Below are 17,449 nucleotides of genomic sequence, written 5' to 3'. Positions count from 1 at the left end.
AATAAATTGATCAGAGTATAATGTTGCCTTGTCTAAATGTAATGTTAGAAGAATGAAGAAGAAGAAGAATGTCATCAAACACTTCACGGAATTGCACTGTAACACTGTATTAACGGTAGTGAATGTTGCACAAAAGAAAGTCATAAAACACCTCACAGCATTTGACCACAGCACTGCATTAATGGTAGTGGTTGTTGCACGCCACTAAGTCATAAAACACCTGAAGCAATGTCACAATGGCACTGCCTTTAACGGACGCTCAATTACTAGCAACTCACTGCTCTGATACTTACTTATCCTCCGCTTTCGCTCGCTGGGGTTGAAAACAATTGGAGTTCGATACAATGTCTGCAAAGTAGCAGAGAAATGTTTATTGTAGCATAATTTGGCAGCCTAAAGTCGACTTGCCTTTTGTTAGACGTGCCGAAGAAATTAATAAAGGTGTAGTACCGTCGAATACAGGTCGACACCCGGGGTTGAGGCACACTGATGTTTATTCACAATAAGCACAGGGGACACGTAATACTGGAGGGGGTAGCGGCCCCCTCACCCGGATAGCTGGGAACACACGGCTATCTACCCTAACCTGCCTCTTAATCCCTAACCTGCCTCTTAATCCTCCAATTACTGGGCTAGGGGAGGCTGTCTGGCCCGACACTGGTGAGTCGGGCTATGGCACCCGGAGTCTCAGAGTCCTAGCTCTGATTCACGGGGCCCGCCTCTGGCTCGGTCCTGCGCGGCCCTTATAAGGGCGGCGTTCCAGGGGAGACCAGGGCTCTCACTAGGCAGTCTTCAGTCTTCAAGAGTTACCAACACATTCTGCCACGAGCCCTCCGGCTCATCCCCTTATATCTCGAACCCCTCCCCCCCGCTGGGGTGCCATCTGCGGACGTCGTTGCGAGCACCCTCCCGTGTGCTCACTAAGCCCCGCCCACTGTGCTAGTTTCTCGTAGGATCCCATACATATCACCCCTACACATCTCTCCTCCGTAAGACCCCTACAAAGGCACCAAATGCACTGCGATGCGATGTAGAATTATTATTGGCCTCACTTTCTATAAAGATACGTAAAATCTAAAGCGGATTTGCGAAAAAATATATAATAGCCACTCGACCTTTTGGGTTAGTCAAAAATGCAGGCACACATTAATAATGAGGAGGGGGGGCATGTGGAGTGACGTCACGCGCGGGACACACATGCACAGCTTTGATTGGCTCGTTATATTAGTTGCTGCGTTGATTTATTTATTAGCTTTATTTTCCATAAAGAAAGGTCAAATGAAAGCTAGTTTGCGTAAACAAATTTTCGTTTCCGCTCCATCTTCTTCATGCTGAGTGACGTCACCCGTTCACGATCATTAATGACGGGGGGAGGGGTCCATGTGGAGTTCCCCACCTGTTCATGATTATTAATGAGGGGGGCTGGTCGACGTGGAGTGACGTCACGCGCGTTACCCACAGACATTCTTGGCTCATTACAGTAGTGATATTTTTTTCACGTGGAAACACGAAATGGGCTTGTGCTAATACTAATGTTATACCTGGAGACATGAAATGTGGCAGTATTTGCATTGCTCGCGAAACTCCGTGGCAACGCAGAGCGAGCGTGCAACGCTGCGCAATAAGAAGCGTGGATGTAAAACTGCGGACAATGGGGGTGTTAGTACACACAAGCGTTGCCGCAAAGCACAAACATCGGCTCTGTTGCGTAAGAGTCGAGGGGTCAAGAGGACCCCCCCATCTCCTATATCCTGTGCTCTTTGGTTCTTTCGGTAAAGTCACGCAGGTGAAAAAAAAAAGACTAAATTAAATCACGACGTTTCGGAGGCAACACAACTCAGAGAGTCGTCTAACACAAATCAACACGTTACCTGGTTGATTACGTTCTTCCAAAGATTGCTACATTTGAGAGAGACAAAACACAGACACGGACACACACAGACAGACACACAAGCAGAGAGAGAGAGACGACACAGAGACACACAGAGAGAGACTTATCTAAAAATATATCTAAAAAAACTTACCAGCGCTCGTAGAACTCGGCAGCACCCATAGAGCGTTTCCACACTCATAGAATGTATCCACACTCATAGAATGTATCCACACTCATAGAACATTTCCACACTCATAGAATGTATCCACACTCATAGAATGTATCCACACTCATAGAATGTATCCACACTCATAGAACGTATCCACACTCATAGAATGTATCCACACTCATAGAATGTATCCACACTCATAGAACATTTCCACACTCATAGAACGTATCCACACTCATAGAACGTATCCACACTCATAGAATGTATCCACACTCATAGAATGTATCCACACTCATAGAACATTTCCACACTCATAGAATGTATCCACACTCATAGAATGTATCCACACTCATAGAATGTATCCACACTCATAGAACGTTTCCACACTCATAAAACGTTTCCACACTCATAGAATGTATCCACACTCATAGAATGTATCCACACTCATAGAATGTATCCACACTCATAGAACGTTTCCACACTCATAGAATGTATCCACACTCATAGAACGTTTCCACACTCATAGAATGTATCCACACTCATAGAATGTATCCACACTCATAGAACATTTCCACACTCATAGAATGTATCCACACTCATAGAACGTTTCCACACTCATAAAACGTTTCCACACTCATAGAATGTATCCACACTCAAAGAACGTATCCACACTCAAAGAACGTATCCACACTCATAGAACGTATCCAGGCTCATAGAATGTATCCACACTCATATAACGTATCCACGCTCATAGAATGTATCCACACTCATAGAATGTATCCACACTCATAGAATGTATCCACACTCATAGAACGTTTCCACACTCATAAAATGTATCCACACTCATAGAACGTTTCCACACTCATAGAATGTATCCACACTCATAGAATGTATCCACACTCAAAGAACGTACCCACACTCAAAGAACGTATCCACACTCATAAAACGTACCCACACTCAAAGAATGTATCCACACTCATAAAACTTATCCACACTCAAAGAACGTACCCACACTCATAGAACGTATCCACACTCAAAGAACGTATCCACACTCAAAGAATGTATCCACACTCATAAAACGTATCCACACTCAAAGAACGTACCCACGCTCATAGAACGTTTTCACACTCATAGAATGTATCCACACTCATAGAACGTTTTCACACTCATAGAATGTATCCACACTCATAGAACGTATCCACACTCATAGAACATATCCACACTCATAGAACGTATCCACACTCATAGAATGTATCCACACTCATAGAACGTATCCACACTCAAAGAACGTATCCACACTCAAAGAACGTATCCACACTCATAGAACGTTTCCACACTGATAGAATAACCACACTCATAGAACGTATCCACACTCAAAGAACGTATCCACACTCATAGAACGTTTCCATACTCGTAGAACGTATCTACACATAGAACGTATCCACACATTCATAGAACGTTTGCACACTCATAGAACGTACCCACACTCAAAGAACCCATCGCAACTCCTAAATACCAATCAGCACTCATAGAACGCGTCAACTCTCCATACACCCATATACCTAACAGTCACCAGCTCACGCTCACCAGTTCATGGAGGTGAACTATTGTGCTAATGAAACCTGTGCAGCATCACCGCGCGAACGCAGGCGGTGCGAGGACTGGGACCGTACACCTCATTGCCTGCTGTGATAGAAAGGCCGTGTTTTTTTTAATGCAGTCAATGTCTCGATGATGGCATCTGCTTTACTGGGAATATTTAGCAGTCATCATCCGGATCAGCCCAACGATAGACACGTTTGTAGCGACTATGCAGACCGTGAGGTCAACTTTTAGCACAGGAGGTCGTGGGTTCGATCCCGACCGTGACGCCTGCCGCATATTTGGAGTGTGCGTGTCTCTCTCCCCATGGTCGCGTGGATTTTTTTCCAGGTCTTTTGGGTTTCGCCTCCACATTTAGAAACATGCGTTGAGAGTATTTGGCTGTTTACATTTCCAGGTGATAAGCCACTTCGTTGGGCTATCACTTGTGCCCACGTTGCCTCTCATAAAAATATATATAGCTTAGTGGGCCTTAGCTGGTAAACGAGTCTGCAGTTTTATAGTTTAAGTTGCCTGGCCCTGGTGAGAGCCGCTCACAGCTTCCTCCCAACACCTGTGAGAAACACAATTAGTTTCTCACTCAATCTGGAACACTTTATTTGCGTCGCTCTCCGTCACCAACAGAGTCGTGAAATCACGGATTACACACCCACTGGTGATGGGTATAGGGCCCAGGCATGAATCCAGATTTGCCGTATTGGTAAAAACGCACTTTCTATGAGATACATGTTAATATCCGGATTAATATTAATTATATTTTAAAGTTTTTTTTTTACATAACGAAAACAGCCATTACAATCCCGACAATCCATTGCTGTGGAGGCAGCGAGGGTTGATGGATCACACACGTGCCGTGAACCTCCGTGAGCGTCGAGGAAGGAGCTATACCCCGGCCAGCCAGGAGAGTGCGGTGCGTCAACATGTCGACTCGCACCATCTCTTACACCTGTGTGGGGGGATAGGGTGTTGAACACTTTGCAGGCGTGGGTTTACTTCGGGTGCTTCGCCCCCCCCCCTCCTCCTCCTCCCCCGACATGTATAAACGCTGATTAATTGATGGAAAACATCGTAATATAGAGGACCAATTGATGGTAGCACCGCGTGGTATACAAAATCAAGTATAATTTGGCAGTAAAATAATAATGTTTTACTCTGTTTTAAAGTTCACTAGCTATGAGGATGTAACTAAAACGCGAAATCGTCCACCAGATGACCATCTAACGTGTCAGGGCAAGGATTCGTGTCGGTCTCGAGAGAGAGCGAGTGTGGTCTCACGTGACCTGACGCGCGGTTGTTTTTGTAAAACAATTATCATTTAAATGTGTACCCAACTTCAGAATATCGCCGAACAATAGCTGAACGCAAAGTCACAATGGGAATATCGTCACCTTTTAATGTGTAAAAATACGCAGCGGAACAACTAATTACGCCCCGGAATGTTTCCACTACCAAGCTGAAAACATTCCCAACAGCAAATCACGTTTACGTACAGATATGAAAAGAGTTTGTCATTCTGTCTGAATTTTACAAAACCATGGAACACTTTCATCATTATAACTCTGCCTTAATGAGATCGGAGATGCTTAGAATTTTCGGCAAGAGCAGGAAGCCATCTTGATTCGACCATTGCGGCAAACTTTTAAGAAGAAAACCTTTGCGATGTGGAGACAGGATTGAGACGAATAAATTGGTCTCAGCGAGGTGAGAATGATAGGGTACATCTTCACACTTGTGAAGAGTGGCAGTATTTTCCATTATCGAGAGACAAGTGGCAGCCATTAAGGAGGAGTGGGGTTCTTTGTTCCCATGGGGAGGACATCAGGCAGAGTTGCCCAGTAAACGCTTAGACTCTAAAGCCACTGCAAGTTAAGAAATTCCCAAATATTGACACCACACACGCAAGCACTGAAAAATGATTAACTGCTAAATGAGGGCGAGGTACATGACATCATCTTAACGGGTGACATTGATGCACAAGCTGTAAACGGTGCAGAGCCGAGGGAGTGATTGGTTAGCTTGGCATTTGCGTGAGCAATGGGAGATTCGAGCGTCCATTCGCAAAGACAAGACAATAACGGAAACCTTTTTTTCAAAGAGAAGAAATGAATGCAACGGACGTGGACGCGTCCAAATGTTCAAGCTGGACATGACAGTGAGTCGACTGTCACCGACAAAGTCCCGCTGATGGCCATTCAGAGATGTCTCGGTCTTTCGCCAGTCCAACACAGGCAGGAGGGGGAATTTGCCTCGTGCATCGGTCCATGATGGTGTAAATGAACGTCGTGGGTCCCCGTGGCAAGTAACGCCGGTCCTAGAGCCGTGCCTTAGACCGCCACCACCACCAGCAGCAGCAGCGTCCCATCACACACTTCGTGAGATACATTCCGCACTCACGACAGCGAGTCTGAAGATGCCGACCAGAGACTTGCTTTCCCTTGAAACGTAGTTTGAAGCAGGACGGTCGCTGCCCCGTATGCTAACAAACGAACGATAAGAACAAATCCACCTCGTTCTTTACGATCATTCTGTTTGGGTGGACGTCTGTCGAGTTTATCGACGCAGTCATGTCCCACGCATCAACAAATGCCACATTCATGTCTTTGAACACCTCCATTGTAACTTGGTTCATCCGAAACGTGTTCCAGTTGCTGTAGAATTCCAGGTTGCTCGAGTCTCGGGTGTTGGCCAACTTCACGACGACTTTCGTCTTGGGATTTCTGAGCAGCAGCCTCGCCACGGCCGCTCCGATGTTTCGCATTCGCCTGCGGAAAACCTCGACGGGGAAGACGACGAAGTGAGCGCCGAGGGAAATGGCCACCACGGTGTGGCTCCCACCGAAGGTGTCGTCGATGCGCTGGGCGATGTAGCGGGCGTCCTGCGTGACTGTGTAGGCCTGCGTGATCAGCGGGTACGCGTGGCAGTACCACTGCAGGGAAATGTTGTGCTCGATGTCGACTGCCAATCGTGGCTGTTGTCTTCCTTTACCGGGCTTCTTCAGGGCCAGACGTTTCAACTCTACGTTAAATGAGATTTAGGGGGGAAAAATATATAGTCATATAATATAGAAAATATATAATCATATAATATAGAAAATGTATGATCATAATCAACATTGCAGGAATGGTTTGGTGACGCTGCTTCGGCAGCGGCGTAAAATCACGAACAACTAAAAAAAAACTCAACACCTCCATCATTAACACTGTGGCCTTAAAATGATATACATACATATAATAAAGCAACGTTTCAGGAAATGACCCTTCTTCATATCACATCATATTCACACAACTGTCTCGGTGCACCTGCGAGAGAAATGTTCGTTTCTTCTGACTTTTAAAAATAAAAACTGTCAACATCTTCATCAACAAGTCCAGTCGAAGTAATTTCCCGATCAAATTGGCATTGAGGCGGTGCTTAACTCTTGTGTACAGCCCCGAGCCAGTGGTGGAAATTCCCTGTCCCTATGGCAGGGACGAGTCTCTCCATAGGGTAAACGAGGAATCAAACTCGCAATTTTCTGCTTGCGAGCCACCCGCTCTATCGCTGAACCATCCGACCGGATAATCTTGCTATACATCACAATGTGGATGCGTGCAATGTCTTAATTGCACCGTATCTCATGACGCTGTGGACAAACTGGGCGTGCTCATTGATTGAATAGATGCAGTCAGTTATGGGCAGATGAAAAGGGGAAGGCTCTGAGCCTTGACTTGAACAGGGGTAGGGAGTCAACAGCACTGGTGGCAGGGGGAGTTCCAGACTATGGGGACAGTCGAGAGGATTGAGCAACCTCCCCGCAGGCCTTTCAGGAAAGATCTCTAACTCACATGGACATCCTTATTCACATGGACATTCTTACTCACGTGAACATCCAACTGAGAAAAAAAACAAAGACCTCTCGGGGTCAGCGAGGCCCGGCTCACACAGACCATCGACACCTGCACGTAGTGTAGGCCAGACGAACACGGCAGTTGGTTTCTCCTTAAGAGTGACCACGGTTGACCTCGCACAGAAGGGAGGTACCCACTTTGCCGATCCCCAGTCGGACGTACAACGGAGAGGGATTGGAGATGAACGAAGCCACGCGATTTGGTAGGCAGCTGACCGACCGAACCTTGGGAAGAAGAGACCGGCCCGAGTCGAAGGATCCGCTTTACCTCTGACAAACTCGTTGAGATATTCCCACCATTGTCTTATGGTTGAGTCGCCGAGTAGAAGAATCTCCTTTTCCATCAGGCAAGCTCGGATCTCTTGCGGATCGTCGAAATGCTTCATGTCGCACAAGGCCGAGTGCCAGACGTTGCCAAAGTAGTGGCCGCTCGGGTACGCGGTTCGCAATCCAGGGACGCATGGCTTAGGTGGCCTCGTTGTCGATTCTGTGACATGTGTACAACACAAATCAAGCCACTGGAGACGTTGCGTCGTTAGATTGGCAACGTGACAGAGCAAAAGGCGACGGGGATCCCAATTATGAATCAAAACATCGGTTGCAAAATCCTACACCGTCACGAGTTTCCAATTCTACACCGCTAGGGGTCTCTAGTTCACCTCGTCATATGAATAAAAGCCGTTTGTGTAGAGTAATTATAACAAACAAAAACAGCCGTTTGGAAAATGTTAAGTGGAAAACGAGAAGTATAGATGTTGTGAGTCAACTGTAATGAGAGTGCCTCGCTCAGGCGACGAGACTTCACACCGGGGTTCTCTGCCGTGGCCACGTCGGCTTCTCACGTGTAGATTGCAGCGTCACACAAATCCTCACCGTCCGTAATGGAGGCATGGACGTGATATGGAACTCGCATCGGCACCAGGATGTGGTCCCTGCAATGAAACACGCACAATGCGTTGTTGGCGTCGTAGGTTACGTGCTTTTGAAAACGTTGGACCAACATCGGGCCACAATTGAACCAACCTCCCATGCTTACCGGGGTAATAATAACAACAACGATTAAAGGGTTACCTTGAAAAAAGCCTCCTTTCATCTTGAGTGAACACTTTCCAGTATTTTGTGAAGGACGTGTATCCGTGGATAGAGTAGCAGGGGAAGCCGCTAGGCTTTTCGCAAATCAAGCCTTCGCCCAAACGCTCGTCAGTGAAATTGCAGATTTCTTGGGTTGTGTTCAGGAACAGTTCGCACACCGCGGTCTTTTTGGCCTCGCCCGCCACGAACGTTCCCCAGAAGCTGACTCTGTTTGGCACGGACTCCCTCGCGTTCTCCAGAATCCCCACCGCCTCACCGGGGTGGACCAGAATGATCTCCAGCCGGCTCTCTCCCGGCCACAGGATTCTGAACTCCACGGTGTAGGTCCCGTCGCTGTGGTCGGTCACGGATGCCGAGGCCGCGGCGCCAAGGTCTGCGTTGTAAATCCGGGCCATGACGAAGTCGCCCCCGTGCGACTTGGGTTTGCCGGTGGCGTCTCGCATTTCCAGCTTCACGTGCAGGGATTCGCCGACAAAATGCTCCTCCCGTCTGTTCACAATTGTGACAACGCTTTCCGAGGCCGAAGTCACGAGCATGGGATTTGTGGATATTGGCAGGTGCCACGTGGATCGGCTGTAACCCAGCGCGTGCTTGTTGCGCTCGGCTGTGGACAGCGTATCGGCCCCTCTGATGGTTTGATAGTTAAACTTCGGCTTGACACGATGATGATGATGATCCCTAAGAAGCTGAAGGGAAAACTGGAATGAAGCCCAGTAAACGTGCAACTTTGCCGTGGGGTTGAAACCGTTTGATCAACGTTGGCCCAGCGTTATATGTTTACTCGGGCGGTGCAAACCACATGGCACCGTCTTCCAGACATAGAACTATTCCTCCAGTCTCAACCTATCCTTAATCTCCAATCGGAAGACACTCATGCCACATCTGAAACTGTTACAGATAGACAACATTCTATATGAAGTGGTGGTGTGCACCATTTAACTGTTCATATTTATTGATGTGTTTAACTGTGGTGTCATGTTCATTTGTAAAAAAAATGTTTAACTATACAAGTAATATGTTTAAAATGTGTGTACACGTATCAAATGACACCCTAGACACCCTTACAAACGATACATTCCATCTCAAGTGATTTCCACTTTAAATACTGTAACACGATTAATTTTAAAGCATGCAATTAACACTATGAACACAGATGTATGGTAATGTGATCACCAATGATAATTCTGTAAAAAGTCAATGATACATCGCTTCGCAAGAACAAAAATTCCATAGCATCCTGCAAAATTCCAATAGTTTGCGCAATTTTCGGGATCGCAAATACGGTAAATCTTTGCTACCCATTGAGGATCATTGGCAGACGAATGCCCGCATGCAGGCCGGTGCTGTGTTCACGTTGTGCTAAAGAGGAACAGCTGCCATCGCTCGACTGCAGCAGAGCATGGCAATGGTTGAAATAAAATGTCATTATGTATGTTGAACTTCTTTCGCATAGTACGTATCCAACCCTGCTAATCGGAGGTGCGAGGGAAGGACAACAAACTAAACACAAAAAGCTGTTCTAAAGAAATTAGTTTTCAATTTAGATTGAAAAGTGCATAGCACCAGTGGCTTCCTAACATCGGAAAAGCGTTCCAGACGGCCACGGAAGCGAATTTTAAAGCGCACGATTGAGTGACCTTCTTTGTTGGATGGTTGTGATGGTGTAAGACGCTATTCTCTTCAAGCGTGTGGCAATGTGTTCAGGAGCTACATGTCAATGTCGCGGTCTGCAGGCTACGAGAAAAGGGCTTCATCAGAGAGTTGGTGTCGTTTTTGATTTTCCTCCTCCGTCGAAGGAGCGCAGACCACAGTGGGTTACGATATGATCCGTAGTTTGGGATGCATGCCCATAGTCGAACTACTGTGGCTTGTCTTTAATGCATCTCTATGAGTTTCTATGTGTGTTTATATGTTTCTTTGTGTATCGATGGGCTCCCTCTATGGTCCATAGTTTGGGTAGCATGGCCACAATTGCACTGTGGGTGGGAGACAGTCGCCTTCTCGCGGTGGCTCCACCCGTTATGTTCCCGTGTCACCTTGAACACAACTAATAGAGTACCGTCATCTGTGCGTAATGGGCGCGGTGAATTCCAATCCAGATCTCTAAGGCACTTCTAAAAAAAAAATATTATTTACCAGGTAAAGCCCACTGAGCTGAGCTCTTTTTCCGAGGTGGCCTGGCCACACACGATGGCTCATCGAAGTGGCTGATGTCATCGTACGTCGGAATTCATAATAGCAGCCAAATTATCTGAAGGCGTGTTCATTCTGAACGTGGAGGGGGAAACCGGAGGAACCAGAAGAAAAATCCACCGACCAACACGGGGAGAGAGAACAGACGGACTCCAGATATACTATTAATTTTTTGTTTTTTAAACAAAAAAATGTATTTACCATGTAAGGCCCACTGAGCTATATAGCTCATTTTCAGAAGCGACCTGGCCACAAATGATAGCCCGACGAAGTGGATTATCACGTGGAAATGTATAACAGCCAAATACTCTAAACGCGTGATGTTGATTGCAAATTTGGAGGGAAAAACCAGAGGACCCAAATAAAAAGGCGGAAAAAAATCCACGCGACCACGGGGAGAACATGCAAACTCCAAATATACAGGCGTCAGTGTCCGGATCGAACCCACGACTTTCTGTATATCAGGCGATGTAGTTAAAATCTCGGCACCATGGCGCCCCAAGGTATTGTTAGGATCGGTATTGTACCCACGACCTCCTGCATACCAGGCGAGGGCGATAACATCCCATCACCCTTAAGGACAACGGCAAACCGAGGTCACTCGTGTAGGTGAACAGAAAATGGAGGCCTGCTGCCCTTATACAGGAGTATGTATATGTGTTTGTTGAACTTCTTTCGCACCGCACGTAGCCAACCGTGCTAATTGGAGATGTAATTCGTGCGGTATAACTCTGCCGGACGAGGGCGAGTCTATAGCATAGGACAATCACTGTTGACTTCCACACAAAGTGGTACTCGTTTTTATCGACCCCCCCCCCCCCCCCCCTGGAAGGAGTGATGATGGGTTGCGTCCCCCCCCCCCCAACCTCGATCAATTTCCGATCGGGAGCCGCTGCCTCTACCCCGGAGTCACACGGCCGGACTGCTCGACTGTATTTTGTCTCTCGCCAATGTGTGAGCCTGTGTCGCACCGCACGCGAGAGCCAGTGTTTGTCTCCACGCCGGCACGTTTCTTTCCATTTCACAGCGGTCACCGTGCGGAGGATGTTAGCTTGCCTCGCCACGTTACATTTAACGTTAGTTAAATGTAACGTTAGTTAAATGTAACGTTAGTTAAATGTAACGTGACTTTTTATTCGACGCGTGTGCGTCGAAGGCCCAGCCATGGATCGAGGGTCGAATTCGAACCGCGTTGTGTGATCGGCATCGCGCTCGCTGAAGGTGAATGCCTTCAGGGAAGTCGTGTACTGTATACGCAACTGCGCACAATTCTGTGAGCCTTTACTTCGGTTATCCTTGCAGTTTCGTACAAATGATATGTAAATTAAGAAAATAATACAATGGTGAACTGGTTTTTGTATAAACAAGTCATCAAAAACTTTTCAAACTGTACTTCTGATGAGGCCCCATGCTGTTAAGTTCAGTTTCCATCGCCGCATTAACTCTGTCTATGTGGTGTTTCTGATAATTATGCGCAATGAGGAAGGACCATTGGCCGAAACGTCACTGATTCTCTATTATTGTTTTCATTTCAGGGCCACAGTATTATTGACGAATGTGTTGAGATTGTTTTTTTTTTATTGTGCTTGTGCACTACTGCCAACGCAGCATCAAAAGTAATGTGTTTAACTAAGTTAGGCAGACAAATGCTTTCCATCACTTATCTGTCCCTCCACGTAGAAAAACTACACGTAATGTTTTTTTACGCATGCCATCAGCCACACTGCATTCTGCGAGTGCGCACTTTCAGTAATGCTTACTTGAACTCAACAATAGCATTTTAACACAATCATATTAGCTCTCACAAAGGATACAACCCCTTACCTTTTTGTTATCATAAAATATCAATGGCAACAAAAAACCAAATATCACAGTTGAAAGCAGCACCATTTTGGTGGTCATGTCGTTTCCAGGCTCGTTCGCTGAGCGCCGTGAACCTGTAACTTCACCAACACGACACAAACACACACACACACCCAGCCATTTATCCTGTAACTTCACCAACACGACACAAACACACACACACACACCCAGCCATTTATCCTGTAACTTCACCAACACGACACACACACACCCATCCATTTATCCTGTAACTTCACAAACACGACACAAACACACATCCAACCATTTATCCCGAGAGGATTGAATGTAAAAAAAAAAGTTCGTGCATTCATTCATTCATCATTCCGTGTCCACCACACCAACTTCGTCAGATCAATTGACGACCATTGCTCGGGGAGCCCAGGGGCCCACCGCGCACGATCAACAATCGCGGCGCTGCGCGCGGCTTCTAACGAGGAGACGACACCGGAGCGGACGAGCGAGGAGGCGATCGTCGTCGTCCGCTCGCCACCGCAGCCCCCCCGCCCCCGCTCACCGATGTTTCTCTCTTCGTCGGCCAAAACCTATAGCGCTGTACAAGGGCGTGTGGTTCAGGCATCGCCTGCAGATCGTCCATGGCCCCTCCAGACACTCGCAAGAAGTGCCATCATCTGAGCAGCTGATGGTGTTGTTCGCAGTCGAGCGTTCCACGGTTGGGAAGCGAAGGTAGAATTGCAGGAGATGGCTTTACACAAATAAATGCTGTTCTTCCAAATGCCATTTCTAAATGTTTAGATAATGAGTACTGATTTAGCACCACACGTGGCGGTGTGCTTTAAGTCTCTGTTGTGAAGGGTTTTTCTAGCCACTTACGGATTTTACCATTATAATGATTAGTTATGCTGTTATCACTTTCAAAAACGTAGCAAAGTCGACCGCCAATAATGACCAATATACTGGATATTTCTGGCTCATGCATACAGCTTGACAGCCCTCAAGCCATGACCTCAATTTAAAGGGGGGGGGGCAGTGAATACAATGCCCCACGTATTGGAGCACGACAAGATCAATGTTAAACAAACATCATGCAAATATTAAGCGCTAAACAGAATGAGAAATGATAATAAACTGCTCAAGGCTATCGTACATTCTATCTAGCTTTGTGTAAATATTGTGCCAGGCTGCTGGAATGGGGCGGTGACACAAGGCCAGCAATGGCGCGTCCGCCGCTTGTTGCAGAGCTGTGTGCGGTCCGAATCCAGTGGCCGCCCTGGTTAATACCGCTGGTGTATTAATTATGCAAAGGTATTCCGTCTGCTTCACAGCGGACGTCAAAGATCTCGTGGCGTCATTCGCAAGAACAGGCCACTGTGTGTGCCTGCGCTATGATACAAATTTGCCAAAATAAAAATAATATTCGCAGGTGACTCAATCGGAATATAAATGTTAATTACTGCTCCCGACTGTGAATACTTGGCAAGAGTCTCCTTAAAAGGCCTGGGTGAGGCTTCCCTGAGTAAACAAGGATAACACTGGTCAACACACTTTTTCTGGCATAAGGTATTCCAACGGTTTTAAGGTAATTTTGCGGTGCTGATTCCAAATCTGGCATCAGTTTTTGTCTATCACAATCAGGTTTTTGAGATATCAAATATAGCATTTTCAATAAAAACTGCAGAAGAAAAATATTAAATAAATGTGGATATCTACATAAAATTATATTATAAACACACTATCCTAAAAATACAGCACCATATTTTAACACTAAATCAGTCACTGACTCGCAACAACTTGCAATCATAAGTGACAGAGTTAATTTCGGGTAAAATCAATGAAAATGGGGTATGCCGATAGCATAAAAATGAGATGTGATAGAGCAAATCTGAGATCAGATTTGGAATCAGCACCCTGAAATTAGTCTAAAACAGCTGCAAAAGTCCAGGCCAGAAAAAAAAAATTTTTGTTGACCAGTGTAATAATAATGCCAATACGCGTGTTCGCTTTTGAGCTACCAACGAGGGCATTACTATCACCAACGGCGGAGTCAGGATTTTCAGGTAGAGGGGGACAACCCCTCCAGCAAAGAAAAATTATAGTTGTTAGTAAATAAGGACTTGTCCCTTGCTTTTTGTTCGACGCGTGTGCGTCGATGGCCCAGCCATCGATCGAGGGTCGAATTCGAACCGTGTTGCGTGATCGGCATCGCGCTCACTGAAGGTGAATGCCTTCAGGGAAGTCGTGTACTGTATACGCAACTGCGCACAATTCTGTGAGTCTTTACTTATTGCTAATTATAGACTCAGACTATTGTCCTATCATCTCATAGATTCCCTGGTACATAATAATATGCTACACAGTGGCAGTGGGGTCGCGAAATGCCGATTTATTACTAATAAACCCCAATGATCGATCGGATCATTGGGGGGGGGGGCACGTTCCAACCCCACCCCCCCCACTGGCTCCGCCAGTGATTATCACGACCTTCGCTCAACCGCTAAGCCACAGTTTCAATGACAGATTTGTGGTCTTTTCCTCATAGAATGCCTGTTCAGAAAGTGCCACTGCATTGGCGTTGTTGTATGACAGAACACGATATGATGAAATATTGGCGCTTAATTGCTTACCTCTCTTGGCCGTTTCACAGCATGAGCGGAGCCAATGCACAGTGGCTGTCCGTCTCTTGCTCAGTCGGCATTCGAAACTGTGCAACAATAATGCACTGGCCTCCCTCAGCCCCTGCTTATAAGACTCGTGGCGAATCGATGCGAGCGCGACGCGTACCTTGCGGTACTCGATTAATAACGCAGGGGAAATCAGTGCGCATCTTGCTTCGCAAATCCTGTCAAGGTCGTGGGGGCTATGTTTGCACACTTTCCGAATGACTTGCGAAGAGTCATTATGGACCACGTATTAAAACCAATGACGTTTATAAGGCATCCGGGTCGCTCGCACGATACATCAAGATCACCGCATGGCTGGCGAAGGATCTCGCCACGCCATCACCATGACTCACAGCCCTGCGATGCCTCAATCCATCTCACACCCGCACAGGGAGCGAGGTTATTGCTCCATCCACAACAGTGGTCAGTCACCCTGTGAGCCGCGCTCTCAAATAGTTTTTATTTGATTCCATCACCAGTCACGCCATCATCCCTTCTAGCGACTTCTCCTTCCTAAATCGCCTTCCCTCCTTCACAGTCAATGCGATGTCTCGAACTCGCAAACGTCCTGGAATTCACGCGCCCCTCTTCCTGTCCCTTCAACCGCTTGCGGTCACCTTCGCGATGTTTCTGTACTGACGTTTCGTAATTTATCGTTTTGCTATTTCACAGTGTTCACATATCATGTCTTTAAAACCCCCTACCACTTTAGGCACATTCCTCTAGATTTGTACATTTTTTTCCAAAAGTACCCCGACCTGTTCTGACCCACCTCTTCGCTTCACGACGATGAGTCTGTCGCACCCGAGCCACCTGCTCTGGGTTTTCCAGTAGAAATTGTTGCGGGTTTACGTGACAAACCTTACTAATTTCCTGTGTCGGGTGGTGGCGAGTTTAACGACACGTTTGTGTTTATGCGATATTACCCAAAACACTTCTGTTATGACTTCCAACAATGAGTCACGCGATTTAGGTCACAACTGTAATGTGGCTTTTGTTTTTACACATCTTGACTATGAAGTCCAACTCTGCAGGTGTATCCATTCAGTTATTCACACATTCCCCTGGTTGCTTTTTCAGCTGTTGTGTATGCTTCGAATGCTCCAACCCAATTGTCTGAGAATATTTGGCAATCCTCCTGTAAACAGCCCGGTGAAATTTCTTCACCTGAAGACGGCTGCTTGCGCTGTAGCCGAAACGTCGTGAGAATTATTTTATTTTATTATGTTTTATTTTTATTATTTTATTACTTCCCTTCTACGTGACTTTACCGAAAGAACCAAGAAGATGAACCCCGGTGAAAATATAGCTCCGTGGATGGTGAATGTTCAGAATAATATTTCCAAGATCTTCCCATTTTTATTTAGACCTTGCCTTGAGAGAGCGTGGATGATGATGGCACACGTTTCAACTGAATCAAACGCCTTTTTATACTTTTATTGTCGGGCCATCGTTCTTGAATGTTGTTTCAGCTCTAAGTGAAACGGAGCTCGGTTGTTGGCGAGGCTTGAAGGACAACGTACAATGTTTTTCTTTAGGATAAGGAATAAAAGGTGATTGTTTGAATAAAGTATGAGCTATTATTCAAAACGGACATGTGGAGGAGGAGGAGGATAAAAAGAGACGCACTCCTCAAGACAGCATCGAAAATAACATCAGAAAACACGACACGGGGATGACCTCAGACTTCACAGCAAACGATGGCGGCGTGAAAGCAGAAATACTTCGCTTGATGTGCAGTGGGCAAATGTAGCAGCCATCGGGGTGCAACAGGCAGCACATCCACCACAGTCGTTGGGCACAGCAGCCCTGTCGCATGCACCCCGCCAGAGCAGTGCCAACCTCGTGAGGCAGGCGATAGAAAAGTGGTACGCGGACCCCTGGGGGTAAGTGGAAATGTCCCAGGGGGTACGTGAGGTGATTTTTAGAATGTGTGAAATTGTATAATACACGAGAGTCACTGGTGAACAAGCATGTATGAATCTGCCAATATAAAATAACTACAATAAAATGACAATGCATACAGTAACCTAGAACGGCATACAATACCTTTCTAAACGCATTGATCGTCAACAATGTTGGTTTCCAAGAGTAACCAGCGAGCGCGAACAAATCACCTCACGCAATGCAGAGCATCCGTTGAAATTTTTTTA

The 17,449-nt window shown here is 46.4% G+C and overlaps 1 protein-coding gene across 3 annotated transcripts; it reads right to left on the bottom strand.

Moving 5' to 3' along the window:
• Positions 1 to 5,017: 5,017 nt before the first annotated feature.
• LOC144719972 (NXPE family member 4-like) lies at positions 5,018 to 15,367 on the bottom strand. 3 transcript variants are annotated; one of them, XM_078596354.1, is made up of 6 exons: positions 15,261 to 15,364; positions 12,640 to 12,752; positions 8,602 to 9,308; positions 8,404 to 8,462; positions 7,799 to 8,017; positions 5,018 to 6,659 (listed from the first exon to the last, which is right to left on the bottom strand). In XM_078596354.1, the coding sequence occupies exons 2-6, from the start codon at positions 12,715 to 12,717 to the stop codon at positions 6,121 to 6,123; spliced, it is 1,602 nt and encodes a 533-aa protein (XP_078452480.1). In that variant the 5' UTR covers positions 12,718 to 12,752; positions 15,261 to 15,364; the 3' UTR covers positions 5,018 to 6,120. The 3 variants fall into 3 exon arrangements, with proteins under 3 accessions (XP_078452480.1, XP_078452478.1, XP_078452481.1); XM_078596352.1 differs by having other exon boundaries at positions 12,640 to 12,758; positions 15,261 to 15,363; XM_078596355.1 differs by lacking the exon at positions 7,799 to 8,017 and having other exon boundaries at positions 12,640 to 12,758; positions 15,261 to 15,367.
• Between the last annotated feature and the right edge of the window lie 2,082 nt (positions 15,368 to 17,449).

This window comes from Lampetra planeri, chromosome 7 (assembly GCF_965212315.1).
Source record: "Lampetra planeri chromosome 7, kcLamPlan1.2.h2, whole genome shotgun sequence".
Lineage (NCBI taxonomy): Eukaryota > Metazoa > Chordata > Hyperoartia > Petromyzontiformes > Petromyzontidae > Lampetra > Lampetra planeri.
Note: the sequence above shows the minus strand (reverse complement) of the source record. Positions and strands in the feature narration are given on the sequence as shown.